This window comes from Nelumbo lutea, chromosome 5, assembly GCF_056320005.1.
Source record: "Nelumbo lutea isolate HS-2025 chromosome 5, American lotus-T2T, whole genome shotgun sequence".
In the NCBI taxonomy this organism is placed as follows: domain Eukaryota; kingdom Viridiplantae; phylum Streptophyta; class Magnoliopsida; order Proteales; family Nelumbonaceae; genus Nelumbo; species Nelumbo lutea.
In genome coordinates, this window is record NC_142688.1 from 19,242,714 (window position 1) to 19,266,117 (window position 23,404).

At 36.0% G+C, this 23,404-nt stretch overlaps 2 protein-coding genes across 19 annotated transcripts in view; one reads left to right on the top strand and one right to left on the bottom strand.

The window, feature by feature from the left end:
• The first annotated feature begins 8,423 nt into the window (after nt 1–8,423).
• Nucleotides 8,424–23,404, top strand: part of LOC148850769 (uncharacterized) — a 53,514-nt gene continuing 38,533 nt past the window's right edge. For 10 of the 13 annotated variants that reach the window (XR_016098856.1, XR_016098848.1, XR_016098852.1 and 7 more), the window contains exons 1-2: nt 8,436–8,790; nt 9,121–9,157. The gene's annotated coding sequence lies outside the window, so the exon portion shown is untranslated. Of the gene's footprint in view, nt 8,791–9,120; nt 9,158–23,264; nt 23,395–23,404 lie in introns of all 13 variants that reach the window. The other 3 variants (XM_088943130.1, XM_088943132.1, XM_088943131.1) reach the window with 2 other exon arrangements.
• The window catches only part of LOC148850770 (MADS-box transcription factor 23-like), a 59,984-nt gene continuing 47,397 nt past the window's right edge, over nt 10,818–23,404 (bottom strand). For 4 of the 6 annotated variants that reach the window (XM_088943136.1, XM_088943135.1, XM_088943134.1 and 1 more), the window contains one exon: nt 12,907–13,361. In XM_088943136.1, coding sequence (XP_088799262.1) covers nt 13,286–13,361 — 76 coding nt within the window. In that variant the 3' untranslated portion in view covers nt 12,907–13,285. Of the gene's footprint in view, nt 11,043–12,894; nt 13,362–23,404 lie in introns of those variants that run through there. The other 2 variants (XM_088943137.1, XM_088943140.1) reach the window with 2 other exon arrangements.

Genomic DNA, 23,404 nt, shown 5'->3' on the forward strand with positions numbered 1-23,404 from the left:
TAATTTTTGAAAAACTTAAAAAAAATATAACATGTTATATCAAGAAAAATAAAAAAATACAAATATTTTTTCAACTATTTTCTTTTTTATTCCCTTCATGTTCCGATGACCTGCTAACTCACATGGTCAATCGGCGCCTCCAAGGAGGAGGCACCCACGTAACAACAATCTCATAGTGGGCCCAGGTGCACCCTAATGAGTAGAGGTGTAAAACACAAAGTACGGGTTGGCACGACATGTGCCCACCTACAGCCCGTGGGCTGTCCTGGGCCGTGTCGCCCTCCCCGGGGATAATTTGGGGGGTCGGCCCGGCACGACCCATGGCCCAAGCCCATGTAAGCCCCGTGCCATGCCGTGCTGCAGGCCTGGGTCGGGTGGGCTGTAAGCCATGTCGTGGGCCCAGGCAATACCAAGCTAGGCCACAAGTCAGGCCTTGGGCATGGGCCGAACTGGGTTTTTTTGGATAATTTTTTTATTTTTTATTTCTTTGTTAAGTAAAACTAAAATATTTAGCTTTCCATTGGGAACTATTTAAAAAAAATAAGAAGCTAACAAAGAAACAAAAAAAATGCTTAACCAAATAAGAAGTCAAAAAGACAAAGACTCAAAGTGAATAACAAATAAAAAAAAACATAGGAATTTTATTTCATTTAAATTTGAATGATACAAAGCATACAATGGTTGGATGAATGAAATATGAAAATTGGAAAATGAAAGAAATTAATAAAATATAAAAAAATACAATATAGTTACAAATTGAAAATAAAAAATTATGTTATTAAAAAATCAAATAAATTAAAAAAAATACAATAATTTGAAAAAAAAAACTTTACAACTATTGAGTATACAAAAAATATTGACTTCATCATTTTCTCCCATTGTTCTTAACTTTGACCATCTGCTTTAGGTGAAACATCAGGTGTAGTGTCATGTCATCATTTGTCTTGTAATCTATCTTCAGCTAAGGATGTCAATGGACCGGTTTTAGATTGGACCCCATCCAATCCAAAATCAATTTGGATGGACCAACAAGACATATTGGATTGGACCAATCTGGTTCAAAATATTTATCAGATTGGATTGGACATGGTCCGTTTGTAGCAAATTTATATTGGATTGGATTGGATTAAGCCAATATCTGGTCCATTGATATAAGATAAGAATATATGTGTCAATGGACCGGGTTTGGGTTGAAACTTGAAACTAATCTAAATCAAAATGAATTTGAATAGATTGGGCGGTCCAGACATTGAATTGGAACAGTCCAAATTGGTCCAAAACATTCATTGGATTTGATTGGATCTGGTCCATTTATAATGGACTCACATTGGATTGGATTAGATTGGACCAAATCCAGTCCAATTGACAACCCTATCTTTAGCATCCAGACAGTCTTTAAAGTAAATGCACATCTATAGACTTCCATCATTTATACAACTTCTCTTGTCGTCCAACACCCTAGTACTTACATTAAAACAAGACTCCGATGGAATTGTAAATACTAGAGATGTTAATAGATCACGTGCCATGGCGATGAGAACTGGATAATTTTTTACATATTCACTCCACCAAGCTAAAATATCAAAATTATTTGTTCCCTCTAAGGTGAATGAAAAGTCGCCTAAAGTAGAATTTTTATTAAATAAAAAAAAGTTTTTCTCTTCCACTACTGGACTCAAGTTTAAAAGTAAAAGATCTAGTTGTACAAGTTGTAGAATTTTTATTATCCCCTCTTACCTAAGATTCATATAAACTATACGTTTCAAATAATAAACTACTAACTTCTTCTTTTTTATTTCCAATTTCAATATTCATATTTTCACAATTTCAAGTAAAATATTTGAACTATCTTTCCTAATCCTAAGATCTAATATTGTAGATAAGCAATAAAGAAGATAAATGTTCTCCCAATATTTTTTAAATTTATTTTTCATTATTTCAATAATACTTTTAAATTATGGGTTCTTTCTATATTTTGAAAAATAAGCACTAATAATCATTAATTGATAAGCTAAATTACAACTAGTTGGATAATAAATACCCGATAATTCATTAGTTGCATTATAAAAATGTTTTAAAAATCGCTTATACACATTGCCATTTTCTAGTCTTTATCAAATATAATTTCAGTAGGCATTTTTGCATTATAAAAGCCAATAAGAATTTGTTTGTGAGAAATACAAATTTCCAACACAGTATAGGTAGAATTCCATCTTTGTTTAACATCTAATATAAAATTTTTATATTTTAAACCATAATTTTGATATATATAATACAATTTCTAATTTTAGAAATATGAATAGAAATAATATTTACAGCATGATGAATACATAAATTTAAGATGTGACATGCACATCTGATATGAAATAATTTACCATTTAAACATGGTTTTAATTAAGATTTTAAAATATTTATTGCTGAATCATTATTAAAACTAATAGAAAATAATTTATTGTCAATTTCATAGCATGTAAAGTATTTAAAATACTTGCAACAATAGCTAGGCGAGTATGTGGCCATTCAAGCCTAATAAAACTTAAAAATCTTTTATTTAAAAGCCAGTTTTCATCAATAAAATGATTAGTTACACAAATATAACTTATGCTAAATTTAGAAGTCCAAATATCAGAAGTAATTGCAACTTTAGAATTAAGATTTGATAACATGTAAATTAAATTGTTTATATGAATAAAAAAAATTAAAGCATTTGATCTAATAGTATTCCTAAAAACTTTTTTATATTGTGGATTTACAGAATTACGTAACCATTTTTCAAGTTTAGTATCTTCAACTAACAAAAATGGTTGTTCAGCTTGTACAATTTATTTTGCTAATTCTTACATCATTTTTTATTGAGAATATTTAAAAATACCAAAACCCCCACCCCAATTTGTGTTGTTTCTCTCTCTCTCTTCTTCTTCTTCTTCTTCTACTACTACTACTACTACTACTTCTTTTTCTTCTTTTTCATGGGTGAGCAAATGTATGCTCAAATGGCCAGTACCACCTTTGCTACAATAACTAAAGTCTTTTTTACATTTTTGGCAAACAACTCTTTTCCCTTCCTTTAAACCTCTTCTACTTTAAATATTTTTCAAATCGAGCTAATCAACTTAGTGGCCTTCTTTTTCTTTCCCCTAGTATTAGTAGTAGGGGTGGAAGTTCCTTCAATATCAGTAGCATCCATATCGGTGCTAATATTACCATGCTGCAACTGAATATCATCGACATTGAACATATTAGGGAATTGGTTTCAAGAAGAGCCAATCATTTTTTTTATTTAAAAAAAATAAAAATTAATTTAATTGCACTTACCCATATTGCCTGTTTGGAATCCCAACTTAATTTCAACGGTTGAAGCCTTTCAACTCCAAGAATCCAACCAAATTGCTAAATTGAGATACGTGAACTGTTGAGCAAGCATTCTTATTATCGAAACTTCAAATGTTGGGGGCATTTGTATCATTCTTTCTCCCCCCCCCAAAAAAAAAAAAACAAAACAAAAAGCAAAATACACAAATACCCCCTATATAGTTGTTTATAGCTATAGGTCCCTAACAACTAGTTCATCGAGTGGGCCAAGTGTGGCCCATTACGGGCCCATGGGCTATAACGTATGTCATGCCAGCTCGTGGAGATAGAACCCCAGGCACAACACGACCTGGACCATCGTGCCAGGCCTTGCATGGCCCGTGTGTGACCCAATTTACACCTCTAATAATGAGCCATCTATCCATAATGTGTTTGATACCAAAAAAATATCCTAGTGTTTAATTAAAAATATGACGTGTTACACTTAAAATAAATGGTAAAATATTAAAATCCTCTCTTATTTTCTAATAATCTTATAAACCTCCTTTATGTTTTTGACAAAAAACTGTGTATTTTATATTATTTTGTTTGTTGTACATATTTATATTTGTATTCCTTTCTAAAACAGAGCCTAATATTTTGAAAAAAGCTACACATTAGATTTCAGTTGCTCCTAGCTGGAAGGTGGTTCAGACGTTGGACTAACACGTGACAGGTCGAACTGCAAGAAACATAGTATGAGAGGTCTTGGAGTGCTTTACCTGGTGTGGGCACTCCGATGCTTAAGTTAGCGAAGAGTGTTTGTAGAGAATTGATTTGCTTGTGAATAAGAGAACAAGAGAGCTAAATTGCGCGTACCTTATAAGGCCGAAAGTGATGCCCTTATATAGGCGATATGCCGTAGGCCTCATGGAACATATCCGAGATCTCTGACCCTTGTAATGAGGAGTCCATTTCTCACTCGAATATGGACTTCGTGTGAGCTGATAAGGTTTATCGAGTCCATCCAATCCGGATGGGATAAGGATAAGGCTCATTGACGTGCGGCGTGATCCCAGAGAGATCGAAGATAGATGGTTAGCTTCTAGGAGATGACTACGTGGCACTTTGGTAGGTCGGGACACCACAAGCTTCTTGGACCTCGGTCTCAGCCAAGGTGCCTGAACTCACCTGGCCTGCTGAGGTGTTCGAAAATGCTGAATTGTCATCTAATTATCAAGTCGCTCCACGTGTTCGCGTATTAATGGGTTGGGCCAAATTACCCCTCATTAGAGATGTTCAAATTATTATTTTTTTCTTTTTTTTGGTGTTGAGAGTGGGATGTTTGAAATTCAAATTATCAAAATACCTTTCTTACATCAAATTATCTTTTTTCTTTTTTCTTCATCCGTTTTTTTTCCTTTTCTTCTGCTTCTTTCCCGTCTCTCCTCTTCCATGGCACCAACAAGTTCAAAATGTCCCACATGCAACTGGTAGAGAAGACCTAAAGGCAATTGCATGTGCATGTTGCCTCTCCAAAGTGTGATTGTTGTAGGGATGATTTCATACATGTCTTACATCGAACTTGAGGAGTTGTTATACATTCTATCATAGAGCACACGATTCCCTTGTGCGCATTTACAAGGTGAGTCCGGATCTCTTGCCCATAAGAACTCTGTCCACACCTATCCACATAACATCGCAACCATACATGGGGTATATCTCATCCTCCTATATAATATTATGCATAGATAAATGTTTTCAATGCAAGGAGATAATGTATTGTGAGTAGATGTGGGTAGAGTTCTTATAGACATTAGATCCGAATCTTACAAGATCCACAAGTTATTCCTTCAAGGCATGCATCATTTCCTATATGTGCATTCCTTTTGTTTTGTCATCCATTTCTTATCAAAATAGGCCAGTATGCTATGACTACAGAGATTACAGACAATATGGGTTCAATTTGCTTGTCATTGAACCAGAAGGAGAGGCCCCAAAGCTCCTTATTTTACACAATAGTCGATAACCTCTACGGACTTGATCGCCCATCAACCGCTGATCTACAAGACAAAACTAGGTCCAACATATGAGGTAGAGCTATAACCTGTAAACTTGTAATGTGGGTTGGTCAGCACGACTCACTTTTGTCTTCCACCCACACCTTAAGGGAACAGGATCTGCTCCTCACACAGGGCACCTCACATGTACATTCACCGTGTATTGGGAACATCTCCCATGAATAATAACTTATAAGTAAGGGAGATGTTCCCAATGCATGGTATGATGCTCATGTGCGGTGCAAGTGAGGCGCCCTATGTGAGGAGCAGTTTCAGTCTCCACCTTAACAGGTCATGTCATGTCAGTTTATGGGCTTATCTTTTTATGTTTGCTACTAAATAATAAATAACAAAAAAAAATTAAAAATAAAAAAATAATGAAAAAATACAAACACTTAACGAATTGGACAATAAATAAAAAAGAACATTTTAAAAATTTTATTTCATAATTTAATGTATACAATTAATTTGATCAATTATATGTATATATACATATGATATTTATATATGTGGGCAATAACATGGCTCGCTTTACGGCTCTAATGACAATATGACATGTTATTGCACACACAAGGGTGTGTTGTTTGATATTTTCTATTATTTCCTACCACCTTGATTCAAAAATGGCACCAATGCTCTTTGTATCTCTTTTTTTTTGTCTCTTTGTTTTATAAAACCCTCATTTGGAAATTGGAATATGTTTGATATCTAAAAAAAGTTGATGCATTACGTCAATATTATCAATTAATGCTCAATTGGGACGAATCAAGGACTGATTTGTTGGTGTATTAGCTAGTTTGTTCTAGTGTTGACATAGAAGTGAATCTCACAACTAGTACTTTAGAGAAAAAGGGTTCTAGGGGAAAGTTATTAATGGTGCATGACACCTAATACCCAAAAAATGCTCAATTAGAAAAGAATACAAATATAAGTGCTAAACCTTATATTTTATATGTATTTATAAAGTATATATTTATATCTGTATTCTTTTCAAACAGAGTATTCCATTGGAAAGGCTTAGTTTGTAAGGACTATAAATATAAACATGTACAACATAAATAGATAGAAAATAATATAAAATATAAGGTTTTGCAATCTACATATTTATATTTATATTTATACAAATACATTAATGTACCATGCAAATGCCAACAAAGCAAAAGAAACGTTTATACATTCTTTGAAAAGGTTACAGGAGGTTTTTATTAGGTTCAAAAGACGGGAAAGTTTATAAGATAGTGAGACAATGCAGGGGAAATTTTTATATTTTACCCAAAAATAAATTAACGAAAACAACCCTTTCACGGAGGCAATAAAAATATCTTTCCAAAAAATATATTATATTTTTATTCATGTCTACCGGGTTTTTTAATAATTGTCTGCAGAATCAGTTAGGGATCAAACCAGTTAAAAACCGTTCATCGCAACCTTGACAGGTAGTGAAGTGAGACTGCATTACAAGCTTCCTTCTCTCTTGCCTCGAGGGCTGAAATGAATAAAAAAGACGAAAGAATGTAGAATATACGTGGCGAGAACATCCACTTCGTGGTAGATTTCCATTGGGTCAAAATAACTTATTTTAAGGGGGCAAAAGTCAGAAAAGTTCTTTCAAACTAATACTGGCCGTTAGTTTGCATATCCCACAGTTGAGATACATGGGGCATTCGGCTAACACTATTATCAATAAAGCTTTACACTATTGTCAATATATTATATTATTAAAGAAAATGAGAGAAAAAAATATTATATTATTAAAAAGAGAGAAAATTAAGAATTTAACATGTGATACATGACATAAAACAATAATAATAATAATAATCTATATATAATTTGAAACTTAATAACTATAATTAATAAAAATGAATAAAGTTAATAAATTAATAACTATAATTTGAAAACTAATAACTATAAATTAATAAAAATTACTAAAGTTGCAAGTTTTTCTAGTAATTATTAGAAGTTAAGAAATTAATAAAAAATATTAATACATAAATTAAAAACTAAGATACAATTTAATTTTATTTAAATATAATTAATATTAATAGGATAATTAAAATTAATAATAACAAGTAAAAATATATGAAAAATAATAAAATAAACCATTTGCAATCCATATAAAAATATAAAAATTAATTAAAATAGTGACGTAAGACTCCTTCTACTTAGGGATGATCATTTATAACTTAGCCCAACCTTGGCCTTAGGCAAATATTTTCTACTAAGCTAGTTATGACTTAGATTTACACTGCGCCCACGCATAATGCACGCAATAAGGCTATAAATTATGAAATTAAAAAGTTAAATTTTAACATATTTTATATAGCAAGTATTAAAAAATAAGAAGTTAATAAAAATTAGTATTGATATGATAACCAAAATTAATGATAAAAAGTAACAAATTGTTTATAACTTAGCCTAACCCGATCAGATTTACATTAAACCCCCACATAATATAAATGCATATAATTGAATGGATGGGGTTAAATACACATTTAGTTGAATTTTTAACCAAATGTAAATTCTAACATCTAAATATGGGTTAATCGGATTCAAAATCTTATTTCAATGATGGCCCTAGGGGATAGGGCCCAAGATAAACAACCCCTAATAAGCTTAACTTGAAAGTTATATGCATGCATGGTAAATATTATAATATAATATTTAAATAAGAAATTATATATATGTTATATATTTTTATACTAGACTAAAGTTAAATAAAAATTTTAATTTGTAAAAAAACCTTTATATTATAATTAATACAAATAAATCTATTGGTCTAGACAAATATTATTACACTTAAAGTGTGGGAACAACCTTAAAAACTATTAATCCACTACCAAAATTTTTATTGGGCTACAGAACGGGGGTAGCCAATCCTTAATAGTTCCTTTTGCTTCAATCTAATATGATTAAAAAACCCCAAAAATAATGAATGCACGTGCCCACCCTTTTTAACTGTACCCAACGGCTGGTGTGTCGAAAGAGTGTGGATCACTTGCCAACAATCCAACACTCTAACAACATAATCCCACAACACCACACATCTCGTATATAGCGAGTCCCAATTTCATAGTGGGCTGGGATGTGCGGTATTAGATCATCCTGTTGAGTCTCATAGACGCCGAACTCAGCATGTGGCTCCATTCAAAGTAAGATGTCCCCTGAGGCGCAAAACGAGCTTCCAGGAGAATCCGCGAAACCTGAGAAATATATAAATAAGAGAGCCATACTTTAGAGAATTAAAAGTTGATGATGACCGAGAATACGTGGAAACCAAGTAGGGTATACCGATATTGGTGATGCTCTCCGGATCCTTTCTTCTCACTTACCTCCATTTCTCTCTGAGCTTCGCCATCCTGTTACGATTTTCTCCCATCCATGGAACAATGGGATCGTCTGCTGTTCTCTTTTGTCTTCCCACTATTTTCCGTATAGTTCGGTAAATTTCTCCAAACTTCAAATGAGTTTCGCAACCCTGACAAACTTATTTCTGTCGCGATTACTCCAAATTCAGATCGTTGCGATCTTTACTGCGCACCTTAACATTTCATTTGGCTTTTCAAATTTCGGATAGTTTTCTTTTCGATGATTGTCGTGAAAATATTTGGTTTTAGCCAGTTTCCATGTTGCGACCATAGGCGTTGCTGAGATTTCATTTCATATGAAATTTTAAGAACAGTGGAATATGTTTTACAATAAACTCATCAGCCTTTTTTTTTTTTTTTGCTTCCATGTGGTTATTTTAATTCGATTTTGGGATCCTTTACAGATCAAGGAATACTTTGTGGACGGGTTGCAAGTCCCAGGTGATCTCTCTCTCTCTCTTTCTCTCTCTCTCTCTCTCGCTTGCTCGCTCGCTCGCTCTCGTTTTTCTTCTTTGGTTCTTTATGCAGTGGCCAATTTCCATTCAATGGTTTCGCTGCTTCCACAACTTTAACTTGTGATGTGGCTTTACCTCACTGGGTCTTGCATACTTTTTGTTCCAATTGTTTTTCATTATTTGGTGTAGTCAGCTCTTTGTATGCAATTGTGCCGTATTTAGTTTTTCATTATTCCTTTTGCGCTTGTTTTTATGCCTAACCACACCCCCTCCCCATATTCTTTTACATGTTGCTCAAAACTAACATGTCCTTAAGTGAATCATGCATGTCTATACCTTGTGACTTGTGCTTCTCATGGACATGGCAATGTCAGCAGTCAATACGCAAGGAACTGATAGTCTGCTAGTCTTTGTTTTAATGGATGATTAATTCATTGTTTCTGCCGGAAAACCAAAAGTTGCTTAGCTAATCTAGCAACGTGCACAGACAATATGGACAAAACCGTATATGTCGTTCCAATTAAGCTAGTTGAATGTTGATTGATTTACTGAAGATGTTTAATTTCAGATAATTGAGGTAGCATTAGCCCATGTATTCAACTATTCCACTTTATATTTCATGATTAGATTTTGAAATATTGGAAATGCTACGTTATTAACACTATTACCAAAAAAATCGTTATTGTCTATGGTTAGAGGATCCTGAACTTTTTTTCTCCTTTTTTTTTTTTTTTATGTGGCTTTTGGATTCACCTGCCTTAGCTGTATTTAAGTGAATACTTCTGGAGCTTGTGGTGGCTAATGGTCCTGAAAGGAGTTGTTGCTTGTAGTATAATTTGTACAAGTGTTGGTGTAGGATATAGTTGTTTGTTGTATTGAATCTTGAAGAGGTTCCAGTAATGACCCTTTTGATTCCTTCTATTCTTTAGGAGTAATTTATCACTGCCTATTTTTCTTTATTTCAAATTCTGCTTGTTAGCTTGATAAAATTGGGGTACGCATTGCAGTTACAAAATGGGTTGTTACTTGCATAGTTAAATCCATCTTGTCATCTACTCACCTTACATGTGATGGTCATATGGAGTTTAAGTTAAATCCTAGTAGCCACTAGGACATAAATTAATAGCGAAAAATCTAGAAATATCATTTAGATGGAATAATTTTTTTTTTTGCAAGAGCTTGGTGAATGATTTTTAGAAAAAAAAAATGTATAATGGTAATTCATTTATTAGAAATGCTAATTGATTACCATTTCATAGATGAAACATTAAATGCTTCTAGGACCAAGTGGATAGTGGTTTCAGGAAAAGGTTTTACCTTTTGTTGAAAATTTTGGAATTGGTATATCCAAAGGTTTAGATAAAATAGTAATGTTTATACAATTTTTGATAAGAGGCAGAAATAGGACATAGATACATGCAAGAAGAGAAAGGCTAGAAAGTACAAGAGAAAGGAGGGGAGCAAACCAAGTTTTATTTTTTACTTTTTTAATACAGAGAAATTTTCCTTCTATTTCAATGAAAATTCTCATTGAAGTTCCAAAAAAGTTTTTCATTTTGGAGGAGGTTGTAAACCATCTGAAAACTGAAATTTAAAACTTTGGTTTTGGGAGAATAAGTGCATGCTCAAGTCTTTGTTACTTCACCTCATCAATAATGGTTCTATGACGAATCATTTAAGAACCAAATAACATAAAAAAGTTAGTGGCTGGTTTAATATCAATCTTTCACCTAAAGGTCCATATATGTCATTATGAAATATGAAAAAAGACAACAGTTGCCCCAACAAAGTGGGGACAATTACAAGAAAGAGAAAAGAAATTGTTTTCTACCTTACACCATTATTGCATGCATTCATATCTTTCTCCATCCCTTCAAAATGATATGTTTACAAAATAAGTTTACTAAAAAATCACAGTGTGATCCAGTCTTTATAAATATATCTACAAGTAAGTTTGTAGCTATAAGAGGAAAAGTAACAATGCAAGCAGAAAATGATCTCAGATAAGCCACCTCTATATGTTTTTAGTAAATTTATGAAACACCAGAATAGGTGTAAAACAAATGGTGCTCATGTGTTAACACTTATCCGTATAATGTAGCATAGGAGAAGAAAATAAGACTCCAAGATCTCTAAAATGTCTGCTGTTTCTTGCACTCCAGTCCCTGGAAATAATTAACCTAGAAAACACACCAACCGGTAGTACCAAGATGGATATTGGGGCAATCTGCCCAATCTGTATAAGAATTGGTTATAAGCTGGAGTGGTGTGGTAAGTCATGCTATGATTACCATTAGGCGGCTTAGTAAGTCATCCTGAGGCTTAGGTGCTTTGTTTAGTTTGTTATGGAGGCCTAGGCTTGCTGGTAAAGTCTTTGTTGGTTATATTGGAGACCTTGGATCAAATCCTGCCTTCATTAGGGTTGGAGTGTATAGGGGATTAATGCAATGCTTGGTTGGGTAATTTCTGGTCTAGTCAAAGGCCTTAGTGTCTTTGGGGTAGTGGCATAGCTTGGTTTGGCTTTTGTTGAGCATATGTAAAATTTTAAAGGGGTCCTGTGCAAGGCCTAGGCCCTGTGTTGTTGAAATTCTTCAAATCAAGTATCTGATTTTACACACTTTACCCTTGGTATTGCTGATAATGTCTGCCTGGGTTGGCTACTTGGCTTAGTTATGTTTATGTACTAGAGAGTGACCCCCATATTAAGTACGGGGCCAATATTATGCCTTTATTTTGATTTATGTATTCTAATAAATTTTGTTTGATACCCAATTTTTATATTGTAGGTTTAGGTTACTATTTTATTTGATTTTTTATGCATAGATTTGTTATTTAATTTAAGAGATTAAATTAAGTTTTATTTCTAAATAATACCCTACTTTATGGGTCCTATATCATTTGATTAGGTTTTGGTTTGTTCCTTTACTTTTTAGTGGAGGTAACTACCACTAACTTTTTTGAGGGGAAGTAACTGCCATTTGAGTGGTAGAAACATGTTCGAGGAAGGAATAACCACTTTTGAGATGCTCTTTCCTAAGAAAATAAGATGACACTTTTTGAGGGAGAAGCTCTCTAGTCTGAGGGTTATAATGAAGCAGAAAAGGAATGAATAAGAGAGTTCTCTATTATCTTGTTTGATCAGGTTATTTGACAAAAAAGGTCATGGAGTTTGAATCCCTTGAAAAATGCAACTCAATTATATGGGGCATCTGAACTTTTTTTTTTTTGTTAAAAACTTGTATGGCCTATACCTTTTTAAAATCCATGTTTCAACTTAATAAAGTAGATTTCTTGACAATATTTCATTAAATAGAGCCAAGAAGTTTCTCTTGCAAATAGTAGGTGAACTATTTCATTTTCATAATCTCTACCATGAGCTAGGTACAAGAGAATGAGAAAACAATGTATACTAGCTTACAGAAACAGGTGTTAGAAAAAAACGTAGAGATTTAAATTGTATTTAATGCATCAAGAGTAATGGTGGGTTTTGATTAAAAATAAAATAAATGAAAGGTGGAGGAACTGTTTTGAAATGCTATTAATAGGGAACATTATGGGAGATTTAACTTAGGATAATGGCTCTATTGTGACAAAAAATCATGGATAATAAGTTGTTTGAAACTTTAAGAATTAAGACAAGTGCTTGAGTAAATTGTATGGTATGAAAAAAATGTAACAAAGAACAATTTGGTCTCTAAGCCAGAGAGATCAACATGGATGGTATTGTACTTGGGCAAGTAATAGATAAGTTTGATAAAGAACAATAGATCTTTACATGGTATTTGTTGATACAGACAATGTGGATCTTTAAAATCTCATCTTTTACCTATTATTGACCAAGGTCCAAGAACCTTAAAGACAAACTCATAATGGAATTCCATTAAACCCTTGCAAACACATGTTCCATAGGGTGAAGGGTGGCTATAGACTCCCACCTGAATTGCATAACATTGTATTTGCCACTAACCACCCTTCTCCTAGGAGTCCGTCTTCCCTATGAATTAAAATTGCTACTTCTCCAACAATGCTTTCTTCATCACTTTGACTCCTCCAAATTTAATTACCTTATCCCCTTGGATCTAAACAATTGATTCTACTTCACCTCATCTCATCTTTAAGCTAGCTTGGAAGGGTTTGTGCTCCATCCATGTTGCAACTTGAAAGAGTATATCTCCTTTGTTTGTTTAATCCTTCAAGCATTTTCAAATAATCTTAGTGTAGCCAGTAGACTCAATGCTTGATTTATTAAAGTTATGATGAAATAGATTATCTATGCTTGACTTAGTGGTCTTTATGCCCTATCCATGTCAAAAGAGTTAAAAGAGATCCAATGAGGCAACATTTGAGATTAGTTTTGGAGAAGTGATTTTTTTTTTAAAAGTCTGACAACAAAAAAGAGTTGCAGTAAGCAGTAAAAGGCAATAAATACCAAACAAGAATGCAGTAAAAGGCAATGGCAGAATACAATAAGGCTGGAAATCCAAAACCATGGGGATCTGGCTGCAGATATCAAACATGCAATTACACAACAGAATGAAGAAGTACAGACAACTACATCACCAGAGTAACCTCAATAGATTATGAGACATCATATCCCATCCCCCTAACAAGAGTATTAATGAGGAGCTTTCTGATGTAATGATCCATTTTAGTGGGATCCATACAACGCCTGATATAAGTATTCCTCTATGGATTACTAACAGTAATCCGTATTGTGTGTGTGTGTGTGTGTGGGCCAAACACATCCATCTGTATTGCAGGTTGAACTTGTGTTGAGGTAACCATTAATAATAAAATTGGCTGGGTTGGATCAAGGGCACCCATTGGGTTGAATACACGAGTTTATATGTTTCAGATTTTCAAAATCTGCACTGTGAGTTTTGGTTGTCTTACCATCATGCTGTTTGAAAATTGCACTGCAACTTGAGAAAGAGAGAATGTATTGTCAGTTTGGGCTTTGCTTTATCATTCCTTTTCCTTTTTTGTTTTTTTCTTGTTCTTGATACATATGGAGTGTGAAGATGTATTGTAACATGAGATCTTACCTCCCAAAACTACAGTACTGTTCTTAATTCTCTTTCTCCTTGGGCCCAGTCATGGATGGTCAAGATCTATTATCTAAGATTTGTACAAAAATTCTGTAGTTCCATTATTAGCTTGAATTTTTTCTGGTTCCCTGCTCTTGATAAGAGAATTACTTTGTGCTTTTGTTAAGTGATATCAAATACTATTTGATTAATTATATAGATCTAGCCAAGTGTATGAATGGCGCAAGTCTACATGAAGAGGCAAGTGGGAATGAGCGGCCAATATACAAATTACTAACACTTGTGGACCCATAATACATGGTCTTGTCACTCTAATAACGGTTGAGCTTTGGGGTGATCATTGGCTGGGTTGGGCTTAGCATCTATGATAAGAGAGCTATAGGCTGAGCTTGGAGCAGGCTTGGCTTGGACCCCAGGGCTGGACTTTTGGGCCTACATTTCTAGATATAAAACAGTATATATATATATATATATATATATATATATATATAATATAACATATAATATATGTATAGAATTTGTGTTATATTTCATATAATATAAAACATTTTATATAATTTATATTATGTGTCCGGAAAATTTCCGGGCCTGGCTTGGCTGGGCTAGAAATGATAACTTCTAGTGGCTAGGTAGGGAAATTAGGAGAGGGTTAGGTTGGGTGAGACCATATATGTATCTTCCTAGATGGGTGACTAATGGGGTGTGGGTGGTTAGTGAATGGGTTGCTCTTCAACCCATATCCAAGTATCCAACCCAGTCCAACCCACCCAATAGCCACCCCTAGTGCATGTATATGTAGGTGAGGAAAACCTAATATATTTGATGGTTACTCCTTGTGTGTGTGTGTGTGTGTGTGTGTGCATGTGCATGTGCATGTGTATGTGTGTATACATGGTTATGGCAAACTACTCTATTTGCACTCTTTTCCTTTTGATTGGTATCCAGTTACCTTTTTTTTTTTTTTTTTTGCTGACATAAACTTACAGACTACTTTATTTGCATTGATGTAGTCATGATTTGATTCTTGGCTCTTTAGGTCTCCAAATTACACATAGCATAAATAAACAAACCCTAGATAAATAGTATGTTATGTTCACATCTTACATGGATTATTTTCTGAATTCTGCATTTGGTTATGTCCCACTGACTCACTTGTAAAAGAATTACAAAATGTTTGCTTTGTTCTTGCACATGTACATTTTGTATTTAAGGACTGTAAATAAGTAAAATGGTTTAAACTTTAAGAGATTTCGAACTCAATAAGGTGCTTGTGGTGTCACTTTTGGATGTCCTTAAGGACATTTTTTTTTTGCCTCTAATGGTCAAGGTGGTTGTGGGTAGATTCTTAATTATAATGCCACCTATTCTTGTTCCTTCAAGTCCTTGGTATCATTAGGAATACTCTTTTTAAGGTTTGCTATGAGGTTCTATTGGAAGAATGTTGTACCCCATAAGATTATAGCTTTCTGTTGGGAGGTTTCTTACAAGAAGGGCAACACTGAAGATATGCTTAGAGAGAGGAAAGACCGAAGATTTCACTGCATGTGTGTATTCTGTGCTTGTAAAATGGAGAATTGGCTGCTAATGACCTAATCATATTATGGTTGCTTATTGGATCTTGACTATGAAGCTTTGGAGTATGTTGTTAGAGTGGCAGGTCATGTCAAGATCTTGGTTCTTGTAGTTGTGGTTGTGCAGGATTTATCTCCATAATTGACTATTATACAACTTTGAAGGTTGCTTTTTTGGAACCTAGGATCCATTAAGTTCAATATTTCTTGGATGGGCGATAAAGACATTCTGGTCAGATCTTATTATGATTGACTAAATTATTTATTTATTTAATAAAATAATCACCAGAGTAGTGAAAGAACACCATGGTTCCTTTAAGAAAAAGGTGATATACAAAGTTTCAGTAATTATCATGGGGTTAAACTTATTAGACATACTATGAAATTGGGGATTGAGTTGTGACAGCATGAAGCAAATATATTAAAAAACTAGTTTGATTATATGTTACAGAGATCAACCATGTAAGTTATCATTTTGTTGAGGCAATTGATAGGAAAATTTTGGGAGAAAAGAGAGATCTCCATATGGTATTCACTGATCTGGAGAATGAATATGATAGAGTATGTAGAAAGATAATATGGTTGGCTTTGAAAATTAAAGGAGTTCCCCCATAAAAGAGTATCTTATTTCTTGTATATATTTCATTCTTTAGGAGCAGATTTGCTGATGACATGGTATTACTGATAGATGCTCTAGAAACATGAGATTTTAAGACAGTGGGCTGAAACAGAATTAATGCAATGTAAATTTAATAATAATAGAAGTACAAAACAGGGTTTGGGTCTGAAAATGCATCCCTTTTGTGCAAAATACAGTTAAATCTTGAGATGGCAGGCATGTGAACACAAGTTTGAGTTTGAGAGTAGCAATTTTGTGCAAAAAAGGAAAGTCAAAGGTCAGTTCTGTATCCTGCCCACCCCTGCCAAGACCCTAGATATCTGGGGTCAACTTGGGTAATAGCATCTTTAGAAGTTAGAGTGAGGGTATAATTAGAGTAGGAGGCCAAACCTCTAAGTCACCTGTTTCTTACCTTGGCTAGGATTTTGCTTGTATAATCAGTGTGGGATGGGTAAAATGGAGGGGTATAGTATGGTTTTTATTTGAGGGCCCATAAATTAACAATGAATACAATATTGAACAGAGTAGAATGGTGGAGCAGGCTGGGAATAGAACTGGAAAAGGGAAGGTTCATGGGTTAGAGTTTCAATCGCTGTCAAACTGGAGGTCAAATTGTGATGACATAACATATACATATATATATGCAGGTCACATAAATATTATATATAATATATTTTACAAATGATTTCACACTTGAATGTGGTGGATAAGTGGCTAGTTTCTTAATTTTTAAAGCAATACATGCATTAAAGAGGCGTAAATAAACACAAATGAAGAAATTGATTAGTGGTAAATACACATAAATAAAAGGTCATGGGTTCAAATCTTGCCATTAGCATTTTGAAATTTCCATTCGTTTAGTTACCCGGGAAGTTTTACGAAACCAGGATCGGTTCACTGATTCTCCAGTTAAACAACATGGTCAGATGGACTTGACTAGTTTTTAGGGTATCACTGAACTGGTTCGGGCCCGGTCACGGTTTAACCAGTTCAATTGGCCTGTCTAGTCCATTTTTCTAGACATTGATTGGGACAATGTTTAATTGACTTGAGCTTGGTTAAGTATTCTTTTTGAAAGCTGATATGCTGTAGCCGAAGTAGCAGAAGAGAGAAGAAGAGCAAGAGATGCTGAGAATGTCGAACTAAACTACCCAGTCGACGGTACTGTTATTTATAGTACATTACAGTACAATGTTACAGAAAATGTCTGGAATGCCCCTGATTAGTGATGGGACACCCAGACTACTCAAAACAACAAATAAACTTAGGCCCACTAACACAGGCCCAGTACATAACAACTAAAACACAAATACAGACTAATAAGGACACTTAGCAGCTGAACCATCAATACATAAAACCCTTCAACCTAACACCCCCCCTCAAGCTAAGCATGGATGTCCATCATGTTTAGCTTGCCAAGAAGGTCCTTGAATTTTGCTGCAGCTAGCCCTTTGGTCAGTACATCTGCAATTTGCATCTCAGATGGAGTATAAGGAATGCAGAGTTCTCCCGAGACTATTCTCTCCCTAACAAAATGTCGATCAATCTCAATATGTTTTTTCTCGTCATGCTGCACAGGGTTATTTGCAATGTTGATGGCCGCCTTGTTGTCACAATATAGTCTGAGAGGGCCCTCAGCTTTAATGCCAAGCTCATTTAGAAGAGTCCTAAGCCATAAGAGTTCAGCAACCCCGTGAGCCATAGCTCGATATTCAGCTTCCGCACTTGATCTAGCAACAACATTCTGCTTCTTACTCTGCCATGTAACCAGGTTCCCTCCCACAAATGTACAATATCCTGAGGTTGATTTTCTGTCCCCAACAGAACCAGCCCAATCTGCATCAGTATAGGCTTCAATATCAATTTTATTGTTTTTCTTGAATAGAATTCCCTTTCCTGGGCAAGTCTTCATGAATTGATTGACAACATGCACAGCATAAGCAATATCTGGTCGAGTGAGAGATAAATATATCAGCTTCCCTACCAACTTTTGGTATCTCTCTCTGTCACAGTAGTCCTCCCCCACTGATTCCTGTAGGCCATGATTCTATTCTATCGGAGTATCTGCTGGTCTACACCCTATCATGCTTGTCTCCTCAAGGAGGTCAAGAACATACTTCCGCTGACATATGTAGATCCCCTCTCTTGACCTGGCAACTTCAATCCCAAGAAAATATCTTAAATGGCCCAAGTCTTTGATCTCAAATTCAGAAGCTAAAAACTCCTTCAGTCTTTTGATCTCATCCAAGTCATTCCCGGTAATCACCATATCATCCACATAAACAATGAGTGTTGTAAGGTTGCTACCCTGTCTCCTTATGAATAGGGTATGGTCTGCATACTCTGAGTGTACCCTACTTTCTTCATGGCCCCACAAAACCTCTCAAACCATGCACGAGGAGACTGTTTCAAGCCATATAATGTTTTCCTCAGTTTGCACACCTTTCCATCGAAGTCATAGCCTGGTGGAGGTTCCATAAATACTTCTTCATGAAGGTCACCATTTAGGAAGGCATTCTTCACATCCAGCTATCACATGAAAAATTTGTTGCCAATGACAATAGAACCCGAATTGTGTTGAGCTTTGCTACTAGGGCAAAGGTTTCTTTGTCTGAGTAAACCCCTTTGCCACAAGCCTGGCCTTGTACCTTTCAATGGACCTGTCCTCCCTATGCTTTACAGTAAACGCCCATTTCTACCCAATAGTGCTCTTCCCCTCTGGCAGATCCACTAATTCCCAAGTTCTTGCTTTCATTAGGGCTTTCATTTCTTCATTCATAGCTTCTTTCCACCTTGGATCAGACACAACCTCTAAGTACCTAGAAGGAACATGTACAAAGGAAAGAATAGACACAAAAGAGTGATAGGCTGGAGATAAATGTGAGTAAGAAACAAAATCAACAATGGGATGCAGAGTGGTACAAGAACGGATAGGCTTACAGAGAGCAATAGGAAGATCCAAATCAGAAGTATGAGTGTTGGAATTACCTTGGATTGTAGAGACAGATTGATCCGGATTCAACTGGTTTCCGTCATGAGTTTGAGGGCTCTTTTTCCTTCTGTTGTAGGTGAGTCGTATCTCTTTCTGTTGCCTATTGGAGCCTTCAGGGACATCTGCTTTTTCAGGAGAAGTAACCGGCATAGTGGGAGCCTCAGCCTCACTAGGTTGACCCGGTATGTCATAACTAGGAGCAGATAGGGGAACAAAAAAGGAGGGAGAATGAGAATCCTCTTCCATCCCACTAGTCTCCCCCTGAAGAGGATCCTGAGAAGACTGAAAGTAGGGTTGAGACTCAAAGAAGACCACATCTCTGGTGACATACTTTCTCTTGGATACAGGATCATAACACTTGTAGCCCTTTTGTGTAGGAGAATACCCCAAAAATATTCCTTTTGTAGCCCGAGGATCCAGCTTGGTCTTCTTTGGATCCTTCACATGTATGAAACATATATAGCCAAAGACCCGTGGAGGAAGAGGGAAGTCTGGAAGAGTAGGACACAGAATAGAGAAAGGGGTTTTCATACCCAACACCTTAGATGGCATCCGATTTATCAGATATGATGCAGTAAGAACAGCTTGAGACCGGTATTTCTTGGGAACCTTGTGCTGGAATAGTAGGGCTTGAGTTGTCTCCAATAGATGCCTATTCTTGCGCTCAACAACCCCATTTTGCTGAGGGGCATTAGCACAGAATGATTGATGTAACATGCTAGCATCTTCCATGAATGAGTTCAAGGATTTCTCAAGATACTTAGCAGCATTATCTGACCGGAATTGCTTAATCTTCTTATCAAATTATGTCTCAATCATTTTGCAAAATGCCATAGTTATCCGTGACACTTCATCTCGTCCTTTTAACAGGTAGATTCATGCGCATCGAGAGTAGTTGTCAATAAAACTGATAAAGTAACGAAAGCCATCAATAGAAACAATAGGTGAAGGGCCCCAAACATCAGAATGAACCAAATCAAAAGGAGCTTGAATTTCATTACTGAAAATTGGATAAACATTTCTACATTGTTTTGACATCTGACATACTTCACAAACTAAACTCTGACTTGAAATTCCCTTAAACAATTCTGGAAACAACATTTCTAATGAACAGAAAGGCAAATGACCTAGCCTAGCATGCCACAGATGCAACCTAGCTATTGACTCCACACTCTTCGGACTACAAGCAACAGATGCTTGTAAGGCTGAACGGATGTCCGCATCAAAATAGTTCAAATTTTTGAGGTGAGACACAATCGTTATCCTCGTCAATTTGTCCTGAAAGACACAATGAGTAGGAAAAAAAGGTTATACTACAGTTCAATTTTTTGGTAAGTTTTGAAACAGACAAAATATTTGAGGTGAGACTGGGAACATGTAGGACTGATTTAAGAGAGAGGTCATTGCTTAGGCCAACCACCCCTTTTCCAGAGATGGTGGAGAAAGACCCATCAGCAACTCTCATCTTATCCTGACCAGACAACAGTTGATATGAAGAGAATAAGGAGGACATATGTGGCATGTGGTCAGTTGCACTAGAATTAATAACCCAAGAAGTAGAGTCAATAGAACTAGTTGCACTAAAGGCAGGGACTGTACCTGATCTGGGAAGGGAGGAAGAAGCAAAAGAATTACTCCTTAGTCGGGCCTCTACCTCACTAGCAGTGAAGCCCAAGGCACCAGCTCTAGAGGAATCAACAACCTGCTTCATAGGAGAAGAGGACACTGTTGGTATATTCTGTGAGTTGTCACCATTGTTTCTGGTGACAAGATTCCCACTTGCTGCATGGCCCTTCTGTTGTTTCTTGTTCTTTCTCAATGCAGCTGGCTTCAGGTGAGGATACAAGATCCAACACTTTTCTTTTACATGTCTCTCACCACCACAATGAGTACACTTGAGGTGCTTCTTGTCTGGATGTCTGTTTCCCTTAGTAGAAACTAGGGCTGAATGTTCTCCAAATTGTTCAGTTGGTTGAGTCTGAGAGTCAACTTGCATCTCATTTCTCCTGACTTCTTCATTCCTCACCAGATAATAAACATGGTGTAACTTGGGCAATTCATCTCTCCCCAGAATTTGAGACCTTATACCCTCATACATTGGGTCCAGACCAGCCAAGAACTTGATGGCTCTGCTCTCTTCAATTTGCTTATCATGTCTCTCCTTGTCCCTGACATTTTCCCAATCCAATATCAAGTGATGGTCAAGTTCTTCCCAAAGACCTTCCAGAGTTGCAAAGTATGTTGCAACTATCATATCACCTTGCCTTAAGGCAGCAATGTCTTGATTCAATCTATAGATTCTAGCATTGTTTTTCTTCTGTCCATAGGTCTTAGACACCTTTTCCCAAATCTTGGCTGCTGTAGGAAAGTGACGAACAGTCCTGGCAACCCGAGGAGTCATAGAGGCAAGCAACCAAGACATAACTGTGGCATTCTCCTTGCGCCACACAGCATACTCTGCACTGCCAATGTCAGGTTCCTTCTTGCTCCCATCTAGGTAGCCTGTGAGATGACGAGAAGTAATAAAAAGCATTGCGGAGACGGACCACTCCCTGAAGTTATATTCATCCAGCAGCACACTTATAATCTGCAAGCTGTGTAGATTAGGGTTTTCTAGATTTGAAGACCTTGCAGCTGGTCTGTTATCCCTAGAAGAAACCTCTCCGGATATTGAAGACATCTTGACTGCAGCCTCTGTGTTGATGGCACTGATTAAGACTAGCCGAAGCAGTTTTGAAGCAGGTTTTGACTAGCCGAAGTGATCACAGCAGGTTCTGAAGCAGTTCTGAAGTAGGTCCTGACTAGCTGAAGTGATCACAGCAGGTTCTGACAGCTCGCAACACAGTTTCAGACTTGCCAAGACTGTCACAGTTCTGAAGCAGTTCAGTTACAGCAGCAAATGAGGTGTTCTGGGCTGGTAACCGACCTGAAACTGAGGGCTTTCCACTACTGTGCTATGCAAACTCCACTTGAGCTTCGAGTACTGCAACTGTAAAGAAGTTCCCTTCCTTACGGCCAATACTGGGACTGCTGAAATCAGTCCTCAACTAGGTCTGTCCTATACAGACCTCTCTTGGCAGCCGAATAGCTGCTAACTACTAGAAACAGTCTAGTAGGACATCAGCTTCTGGGTCTTACTTCCCTTCCGCCCTACTACCAAGGGAAACCCTATGTTCGAATCTTGTGTTGTTCTCCTGCAACCCTAGGGTTTCACATCAGCAACCCAGATAAAAAAAAAGAAGAAAGACAGCAAGAGAGAGGAGATGGCGTCGGCTGTAACCAGGAAGGTGCTCAATGCTCTGATACCATGAAAGCTGAAATGCTGTAGCCAAAGTAGCAGAAGAGAGAAGAAGAGCAAGAGATGCTGAGAATGTCGAACTATACCCAGTCGACAGTTCTGTTATTTATAGTACATTACAGTACAATGTTACAGGAAATGTCTGGAATGCCCCTGATTAGTGATGGGACACCCATACTACTTAAAACAGTAAATAAACTTAGGCCCAGTACATAAAAACTAAAAACACAAATACAGACTAATAAGGACACTTAGCAGCTGAACCATCAATACATAAAACCCTTCAACCTAACACTTTTTATCTTAAAGTTTTCTAACTTAGGGTCTGCATATGCATTACTCGTCTCTCTTTGTTCTTTGGTTCTGGTTCTTTGGCAAGATTAAATGTGGACCATAATGGCCAACTTTGACTCATACTTACCAAATATTGTGTTATTTTGTGAAATGTCACTTTTTTTTTTTTTTACTTGTGATGATTGATGTGCAAATATATGGTCCTGAATGACCATTGTGGGAAAATCTATTTTTACAGATAACTTAAATGTATTATTATCCCATTGCACAGGGCACTGGGAATAGGAAGGAATACATAATGCGGTTGTTTAGGCCCATGACATGCATGATGTATACAAAAATTGAAGTGGTTATGTACTCTAATACATGCATGTTGCCGATCCCATATAGTTGGGAAAAAGGTTTGGATGA